The sequence below is a fragment of the Portunus trituberculatus genome, chromosome 46 (assembly GCF_017591435.1).
Source record: "Portunus trituberculatus isolate SZX2019 chromosome 46, ASM1759143v1, whole genome shotgun sequence".
NCBI lineage: Eukaryota > Metazoa > Arthropoda > Malacostraca > Decapoda > Portunidae > Portunus > Portunus trituberculatus.
In genome coordinates this window covers 5,968,157-5,978,447 of record NC_059300.1, presented here as the reverse complement: position 1 = coordinate 5,978,447, position 10,291 = coordinate 5,968,157, and the positions used below count along the sequence as shown (strand labels likewise).

Genomic DNA, 10,291 nt, shown 5'->3' with positions numbered 1-10,291 from the left:
CCTGGATCATGCCATGGTGGTTATGATTTACTTCATCATACTCTTGTCCATGTAATTAAATTCCACTGTAACATCCTGTATGTCGAGCCAAATATCCTTTTCTGGAATCAGGGTATCGTGAATGATCACTCCCAGGTCTTTTTCTCCCTAACTCTTCATTATGATTTCTTTCCTCATTTTGTAGTCCCATGCAGGTCTATATATTTTTTTTTTTTACTCTTACCCACATCAATCACATGGCATTTCTTTGCATTGACTTTCAATGTTCATCTCTGGCTCTACTCATAAATGTTGTCAATATCTCTGTGTAATTCCTTACAATCAACATGTCTCTTTAATGCTCTTAACAATTTTGCATTGTCACCAAACACATTCATATCATTAATATATATCTGGAACATGATAAGTGCTGACACTGAGCTCTGTGATACGTCACTTGTTGCTTTATTCCAACTTGAACAAATATCCCTGATGACAGGTCTCACTTCTCTTTCCTATAAGCAGTCCCTCACCCAGGTATGGTTGTATCTTAGCAAGTGTCATTGGAATGTTTAGAATTACACATGAGGGCAAGAATAATGGCCCTGTGCTCCTTCAGGACCATATATGCATACAGAATAGCAGGATTCCAGCTCTGCTGAATAGCAAAATTACAACATCTCAGCTAGTGTCCTGCACCTTTCTCTTGTAGAGGAGTGAGGATTAGTATTTAAAGGGACTATATCAAAATCTCTCCATGTGGGCATTGGAATGTGACTCTCAGTTGTGCCAGACTCTATCAAAAGCTTTATATGTCTAAGGCAACAACAAAAGTTTCACCAAAATCTCTAAAGACTCAGTAAGGAAAGCTAAAAGATCACCAGTATCAGCCTTGACAGAAACCATACAGACGATGAGATAAAAGATTGTGAAGTGGTAAATGTTTAAGAATTTTTGTGTTGAGGATAAACTAAAAACTTTTGATTGGTAGGATTTTAAAGCAATAAAATGGTAGTTTGAGGTATTAGAATGGTCACCAGTTTTTAAGAACAAGTTAAATATAGGGAAACTAATAACAAGAAGGAAAGGTAAATGTCAATTGACAGAATTGAAAGTTTGACTAAGTAAAGTCTGACTAGGCAAGGTACAGTTTCAGAGTATGACAGTAAAGATCCCATCATATCCATAAACCTGAGGGTTTTGGCCAGCGAGGGTACAGAAAACACCATTGTAAAGGATTTTAATAGGTAGCACGAAATAGTCACATGTTGGATGAGAGGGAGAAACAAGCCCTGAATCATCCAAGGTAAAGTTTTTAGCAAGGAGTTCAGCTTTAGAAATAGATGAAATGGCAGTGCTGCCATCAGAATATAATAAAGGAGGTAAAGATGAAGTTATTGGAAATGATTTTGGCTTGGTACCAGATTTTTCAAGGGGAATTAGATCTTAAAAGATTTTTGACACTGTTAGTAAAGGAATTTTGGCTAGTTGGAGAATAAAGTTTGTATGATTTTGGGGAGAAATATAAGGTGGATAAGATTCAGATGAGGGAAAAGCTCAAGTATCTTTAGTGGGCAATCTCTATATCATGTATAGCACGAGAAAAGACTATGTTACAGTTTGGAAAATTTAGGTCAAGAAAAGGAGTGAGGAATGTATGCCTCCATACCAGACACTATCACCTCTGTTATGTGCTCAACACACAGAGAGGGGTCTCTGATGTGAAAGCAAAGCAGTGATCATTCCAAGCAAAATTTGCATAATATCTCCTCAGGGCCCCTTAACTAGCAAAGGCAAAATGCCAGAGGCACCTCCACTTTGGGGTATGTTGAGGAGGGAATAGAGTGATAGGACAAGATATGAGATTGTGATTAGAGGTTAGAAAAAAAGTAAAGAATGTTGGGTGTATTTCCAAGGTCAGAAATATGAGTAGGATGTTGCACCAGTTGCTCAAGATTATGGAGGATAAAAAAGTTAAAGGCTAGTTCACCAGAATGGTCAGTGAAAGGAGAGGATAGCCAAAGCTGGTGGTGAACAATGAAATCACTGAGAATGGAGATCTCTGCAAAAAGAAGAGTCAGAATGTGCTTTACTGGAAGTAATTTATTGTCTAATGTCTGTAAAATAAGGAAAATGAAAGATTCCATATATGTATCAGTTTCTTTCATTTGTAGTTTAGGCAAGCAATAGTTGAAAGAAAAAAATTGATGTAGTACATAGCCATTCCTTTTAATTATAAGAGTATGAATAAAGTTTCACAAAGAAAGAAAACATAGAGGTAGAGAAACATTGCAATACCATAAGAATAGGCTATTCTTAACAACTTATTCTTAACTATGGAAGTAGATGACAACCCGAATCATGTAAAACTCTGACTAAATCAAAACGCCCTCAAACCAGTCCCTGATATGGCTGTATTCTGTCCAGTTCAGTAAAAAGGTGCATACAAATTGATTAAAAAGAAGATTCAGTAAAATTCACATGCACTGATTAACTTATGCAGACAACCATCATCCTCTGCAAATTTAACACTGTAATGCTTTAGTACTCAAAATAATGCACAGTAATTTCAACACTACAGTAGTGGATTTAATTTTTGGCACTTGGAAAGAATGATTCCTGGAGCTAAAAACAAGGATAAAAGTATTCTTAACTGTCAGCTTCTGTTTTTGATAACAGTTCATATACACTTGACCAACTGTCACTAGATTTGTTATCACCATCCATCATTATTTTATCAACCTTGAGAACTGGATGTCACATGTCATTATGAAGCAATAAGGAGAGAGAGAGAGAGAGAGAGAGAGAGAGAGAGAGAGAGAGAGAGAGAGAGAGAGAGAGAGAGAGAGAGAGAACTGATCATCAGAGATAAACTGGCCATAAGAGGATGTCATTGAATCCATGACATTGCCAACAAAGGTAGAGCAGTTCTGAAGCATTACCTATCAAGCTTTGGGGATCAACCTAAAGCATAGCAATTATCATGCACAATCACAGAGTATTACAGAAATAATGAGAAACTGATCCAAAGACAAGATAAATTGGGCACAAGGGAATGTCACTCACAACTGAGACATGGCAAAGCCAACTAAAAAAAGATAACATTCAATTCAGATATATTATCCATTAGCTTTAGAAAATCACCAAGGGCAGAATGGCATTGGGTTGCCCTTGACCAGCCTGTCACTCCATCACAACACTTTCATCACTGTTACTAAATGATATTCTGCTTAAAAATTTTTTTTTTTTTATCAGAAATCATTACTGTAAAAATTTCCATTTGGATAACGAAAATCCTGTTTACTAGTCCTAATATCACTACTGTAGTTGAAAACCTTGAGTGTACTTGTATGTCAAATCAAATGCTGTTCAAGGAGAATCCTTCTCATGATATTCCCACATTGGCAGAAAGGACCCATTTTGGGGAATCCATTTTGATATATCATGGTTTGTTTATAATGGACTTAAGCACTGTTATGAGAGGATGGTTTTAATATTTTTTCAGCTATAATAAAAAGACACAGTTGTTTGGAAGGAAACGTGGCCACATTTTTATACTTTCTAAATAACTATTTTCATCAGCTTTAACTTTCTTCATAGTTTTAATACTTTTACCTTCATAATGACTATGAGATGAATGTCCTGTCCCTTCATAATAATATGGAGATGGAAACCATGTTTGTGTAGGTGCAGAGAAATTCTGCTCAATTACTTTCTTTATGCAAGACAATGGATTGCTGTGCTAAATATCATGCCCAAATTTTATCTTACGGCAATATTGCATTTAATATTACAATACCTACAATCATGTTGCAGCAGTTTTGATCAATAAAACTGCACAACACAACAGAAATCATATGTTTTAGGTACCAGGCCACAAATTAGAATGGTTCTCATTGGTTCTTCAGTAAATCATGGGTTTTGGTATATGATGTAGCAGCAGCACCAATCACCTGTGTCAGCAGCTGGTCAAGTGTATATGGTGTGAAAAGAATTTGACTCATCTATTTTTTTTACAATTTTGTTTAGTAATAAGACATGGCATGTAGCTTGAAGAAAAAAAAAAAAAAAAAAAAAAACTGGTCCTCACTACTGAATATTTATTCAAAATTTGAGGAAAATTCCCTACACTAGTAACAAAACTGACTAATGGTAAAGCAAACTTTAACCTTACTGATACTAGGAAAGATGCTTTATAAATTAGCATCCAAATTTGATACCAAAAACTTCACAATCAATATAAAAAGTATCACAGTGAATAGTACATTTCACACAGTGAAGACTGGTCAATAACAAACTCAGGTCTTCTCTCCAGACTGCATTAGAACAGTATCTCTGGCTTATAAATCATAGGGCAATGACATTTTCAAAGTCTAACATGAAAAATCAGTTTTTTTTTTCATGCCTCAAGTATAAAAATTCACTGATAAATGTACATCAATGTTCTCAGATAGGAAAATCACATCCCTTCTTAATCATTCTCCCTGTAAGTGCACAGCCACTGAATAAGGACAAAAAATTGAGGTTCTTCAGTCTTCCTCAAAGACTTACATATGTATAGCACAGGTGCTGCCATCCCTCACACTTCCTCATGTGCATTCAGTCACCTCAGGAGGATTACAATCACAAAATGGGGATCTTTTAACTATCATTCTTGGTATATAATGGATCACGGAATAAAAAATATGAACATACAGCAGAAGGCAGAGGAAGCTAGCACCAACATTGACTGAATCTGAGCAACAAGGAAAAGTAAGTATAATCTTACTAAGAAGCACAATCAACTGTTGCTGGCGTATTTCTGCACACAACGAGAGGCTTGTCTAAGTCTGGTGACGAGGTGAGTAAGCTGAGCCAGGGAACAGGAGAATGTAATCTTGCCACGCTTTCCTCTTGACTCCTCAGTGTGAAGGGTCACCAGGTACATGGCTCCACCACCTTCCTCACCATCACTACTCTGTTAATGACAATGAAAATTAGTTATAGAATATTATATAGATGCTAAAGGAACAAGAAAAGTTTGGGAGTCAATGATAAGATGTATCTTTCCTTTTTTTTTTTTTTTTTTTTTTTTTATGTTACGGCCTATAGTGCCTGTAAGCATACTTGAAAAGTATATGTGGGAAGTGCTGTTAAGCTTCTGCCCATTAGTGGCACAGGCAATTTTATTTATAGTGGTACCCATATTAGGACCCATATCACCATCCAAGTGCATCTTTGGTGTAACCACCTAGGTCCTAGAACATGGGTATCGTAGTGACATGTAGGTAACTTTAAACCACTTGACACATGATGTTATGAGAAGTAACTAAACATGTCCTGTGCCACACAGATAATTGATAAACAAATAGAAAGTAAGAATGGTAATCTAGAAGTGATAAAGATAGGCATGGTAGACATAGAACTAGATGGACAGATGAAGTAAACAGTACTGCAGCAGGAAAATTCTGCTCTTGCAATAATTATACATAATAAAAGCAATGACTTATCAAAAAGATAAGGAAGGAGAAAAAAGAGAATGTAAGAACAGAGCAACAATACCTTTGAGAACAAAAATAAAGGGTGTGGCAGAAATACCTCTTACATTTTAAAAGTTAACAAAAGGAAAGATGGATGTAGTTCTGCAAGACCCTGTGTTATGGTTTGCATAATTAGATAGATAAAAAAAAAAAAAAAAAAAAACATGAGGATTTCCTTCAGTACACAAAGTACGAGTATGTCATCACCAATGCCTGAGGAGATAAGCACAAAGTGTTGCTTTAACCAACAAGCTGAGAAACACAGTGATGTAAATGTACTTAGTACTTACTCTAACTTGGTAACTTAGCTTCCAGTCAATGTCAACAACATGAGGAGGGAATGTTCCAAGGGAAGCAAGCTTTGATTGTATGGCTGTCCGATGTGACTCTACTGCTTTTGTGGCATCAATAATCCTTTCTGCAATACAAGCAATCATGTAAAGAAGAAATGTTTATATCTAATCTTGGATACTCCCCATTATGGAAGATGTCAACCTGCTATAAAGATAAAAAATGAATAAATAAAATAAATATACAAATGAAAAATAATAAATAATCAAGTTCATCACTTTGTACAAAGTCATACACATAAAAATAAAATATATTTTCTGCTATTACAAATGATATATAATTTTCTAAGAGGTACAAAACATGTAATTTTGGCTACATTATATTTTTGCATCATGAGGCTGATTTCCAAGTTTACAATCTCTAACTCCTGGTTTTATATGTCATCCCTATTAACTGGTGGGTAAACAGCAGCTATAATGTGAAACAGGACAAGGTCATGTAATCTTCACTGTCTTGTTTTGAGCCTCGGTCCTGCAGGTTGAGAGCTAAGTGTGACTACAATTGCACTGCTAGGCCACAATAAGAGTAAAGTCAACTATAACAGTACCAAGGCACATTACCTGAAGGCCAACTCAGATCTTCCAGCACTGAGGAGATAACTGTGACATTGTGATTGTCCCTCACAGTCTCTAGGAAAAGTGTTGCCAATGCTGCATGACATCGTGATACTTCACCTGCAAACATACACACAAGGTAAAATATGTGAAACTGCACTAAGGTACATAATATCATGTAGATGCATGCTAGTGAATAATCCTACCAAAATAGATTAAGAAATTAAAACATTTTGTGAATTAAGTTTTCAAAAGCCCTTCAATATTATTTAGCTGCAGCTGAAATATGGTTGTCATTTCAAATTGCTTTACAGCTCATGAAACTTTGATGTTGGATCCAGGGAACAAAATAAAGTATTCCTGATGACTTTTAATATGGCTTTAATTCTTTTCAAAATGCAATCATTATTATTATCATTATATATTCTTTGTACACAAATATAGGCAAGTAATCATATAAATGCATAACGTATTGCCAACCTCTTCATTGGCATTTTTGGAAAAAGCTGGTTGGGGTCTGTATCATATATGTATATACATGTATATAGGTATTTTTTTTATGTTATGGCCTATAGCACCTATAGGTATACTTGAAGTATATGGGAAGTGCTGTTCAGCTTCCACCCATTAGTGGTGCAGGCAATTTTTTTATAGTGGTACCCATATTAGGGCCCATATCATCACCCAAGCACATCTTTGGTGTAATCACCTAGAACCTGAGTATCATGATGACATGTAGGTAACTTTAAACCAATGGACAAATGACATAGTCTCAAGGCGGCACATGGTGGGATTCGAACACGCATGTATGTCTGCCATGTATAATTCTGCACATAAACCTAACACAAATTCATTATATATGAAATACTGTTTAAAAGGTCTTGGCTTTAAATGGGCTGTCGCTTCTCTTGTATTAAAACTTCTTAAAAAAAAAGTATGCATATAAGGCATAATAAAATGTTTCAAAGTGTATTTTTAACAAGAGATGCCATTACTAGTAGAAAACATCGTATTACCAGTATCATTCAATAATCCGTATCCTTAGGGTATCTTGATAATGTGTCAGGCAACATGGGAAAGAAAGTAACGGTAAAAATACAGAACAGTATCAATGTAAGTGTGTGTGTGTGAATGTTTTTAAATGCTAAAGACAGTAGTGGTAGCAGCACTGGTGGTGATATTAGTAAATAGTAGTTGCGGCAGTACTAATAATAACGTTCTAACATTATTCTATTGCATTGGTGATACAGCAGTAGATGTAGAGTCAGTCGTATCAGTGCGAGTGATCGGTAATCGGTGCCCAGTGCTTACCGTCCTCCTTTCCGGCAGGATGAGGAGCAGAGCTGTTGGCTGGAGTGTCCTTAGCAATGTCCTCCGTGACTTTCTGCAACACTTCCTGATACTTGGCCAGCTCAATCTTGGAAGCATCCCCGAGCAAGCGTAGGGCGGCGGTCACCTCACCTGACAGGTCCATCCCAGTTCACGGACGTTGCTTGTTGTGAATGTTGTCAGAGGGAGGCGTAAATATTTCGTCCGAATATGAAGCCTCCAGACTTCAATCTCCAATCTTGTTTATTGGTATATCTTGATGATCTAATAAATAAAAATACAATAAGCAAAATTATTCATACATGTAAAGTAGCATTTTAAATCACAAATAAGCCTGATAGTCCTCACAATCTATATTCTAACGCGAAACTAGTTGAATTTGACATCAGGGAATCGAACACAGTCATGTTTACAAAGTTCAACATTTTGTATTATACATTTTTTCCATACAATGCAAGGTACATACTGTACAGTGGAATATTTTCAGGGTAACGTTTATTGGAACACGGTGAGATGCTGTGCGTCTGAAAATATCGCATAACACAGCTGGATGAGAGGGCAGCAGACGACAAAGGAAGGCAAGGGAGCGTTTTGTTGACATTTTCATCGGCCAGACACGTGCGTCCAGTGACCTTTAACCCGCATATACCTCTAACACCTGAAACCCTGAGCCGTTTCTGTTGTCATGGTGCTAGTGAAGGTGCAGAGAATTGAGAGTGATCACGATGGTTCAGACTTCTTCGTTGTTTAGCGAGTGACTGGAGAAAATTGTTAGTAAGAGAGTGTGAAGACGAGGAAGTTGCTGTACAAAATTTAAAGGTAATATGCTTTCCTTAATTGTTCGTCTTTGATTTCGTGTTTTATTGGTGTGTGAGGGTGTTTGATGTTTTTGTCTTTCCGGTTTTTGTTTTGTTTACTGTATTTCTTTATTTATTATTCTTGTGCATTGCTGTAGGATGTATGTTCCAGTGTTTAGGTATGCCATATATGCGCCATACGGCTTTCTGAAAATTGTATATAGTTGTTCACAAGGGTTACATAAATTTGCGCTAATGATATAATGTTGATTTTATTTAGTGTCACAGTAGCCCAGGTAGGAATTTACGACCTCTCCACAGGTGTCTGATGAATTTCTTGGTGACTCATACCGTATCGTTATTCATTGTTGTATATATCTCGTGGGAGGTGGGCTACAAATTGTTTAAATAATATTATCTTATTTGTAAGAACCTCGTGTCATAAATGTCTTATTGATGTCTCCGTGTAGTCTTAAGTACTTTCATTATTTATTTGTGTATATGTCTTTGTTTATGTAAACCTTTCTATTTGTTCCGGACTCGTATGTATATATATATATATATATATATATATATATATATATATATATATATATATATGTATATATATGTATTGCAGTTTGAAACTCGTGACATTATTTACATGGTTACGTGTGTCGCTGTATAGTTATCATAAGTGAATGTATTTTTCCGCCTGTCTTACTGTGGTGTTGGTGTGACGAGCATACATGTTTGGTCTCACGTAGCCGCGTCCTCTGTCACCTGGTAACCTCGTCTGGCGGCAGCAGCATCGGGCAGGTCGAGCCGCCGTAACCCGAACCTGAAGGGCAAGTGTGTGGAACGCATGGCATCATTCTAATTTATTATATGTCCTATAGGCTAGGCTATATAAAGAGTTAAAGATTCTCTCTCTCTCTCTCTCTCTCTCTCTCTCTCTCTCTCTCTCTCTCTCTCTCTCTCTCTCTCTCTCCAGCTTCCTCAATCAACATCATTCAGTGGGAGAGGCGCTGCTTTTATCATCTTATATAACACCTTTGTTCCCAACATACTTGTAATTTCTTCTCAGCTGACAGCCGTGAAACAACATGGATCCTCTTCCTCCTCCTCCTCCTCTTGCTTCTCCTCTTTCTCTCAGTGGACGGACATCAGAACACCAGTAAACAATGACGTGGTAGAAATTCATCTTTAAGAGTGATGTTATGTTTCTGTGTTTAAAGGGGCGAGAGAGAGAGAGAGAGAGAGAGAGAGAGAGAGAGAGAGAGTAGTGGTGGCCTTGACATTATGAACATTTACCACCTAACATATTATTGCTCACCACCCAACACTCCCTCCCTTGTATTCAGCTAGCATCAAGCATCACCATTCCTCAACACCGTCACGCTTCACTCACGCGCCTGTCACGGACTCTCCACACACCCACACAGACGTCCACGCACTCAAGGAGACTCTTTTTGTACTTCATTTATGTTCTCGAATATCTGCTGAATTAATGTAAAGTTAGACACTATACTGCTCTGTATGATGTGGCAGAGAGTGATATTACGACTGCCTTCCTACGTCAGTATATTGATAAGACAAACGCTTTCTTAAGTCGTTCAGTGAGAAAAAAATACATATATTAAAATAATTCTCCATTCATAGTCTTAATAAATGAAAAGTAACTAATATAAGTGATGAATGAAATGAAAGCACGATAGTTGAATATCGTGCTTGCTGTCACCAGTTTTTCTTTTCCTTGCTCCTTATATTCGTAAATTGATTA

The 10,291-nt window shown here is 36.8% G+C and overlaps 1 protein-coding gene across 1 annotated transcript; it reads right to left on the bottom strand.

Annotated features, from left to right (window-relative positions):
• Positions 1–2,127: 2,127 nt before the first annotated feature.
• Positions 2,128–7,941, bottom strand: LOC123519920 (COMM domain-containing protein 3-like). Its single transcript, XM_045281622.1, has 4 exons — positions 7,715–7,941; positions 6,410–6,523; positions 5,789–5,916; positions 2,128–4,936 (listed from the first exon to the last, which is right to left on the bottom strand). The coding sequence occupies exons 1-4, from the start codon at positions 7,875–7,877 to the stop codon at positions 4,760–4,762; spliced, it is 582 nt and encodes a 193-aa protein (XP_045137557.1). The 5' UTR covers positions 7,878–7,941; the 3' UTR covers positions 2,128–4,759.
• Positions 7,942–10,291: the final 2,350 nt, after the last annotated feature.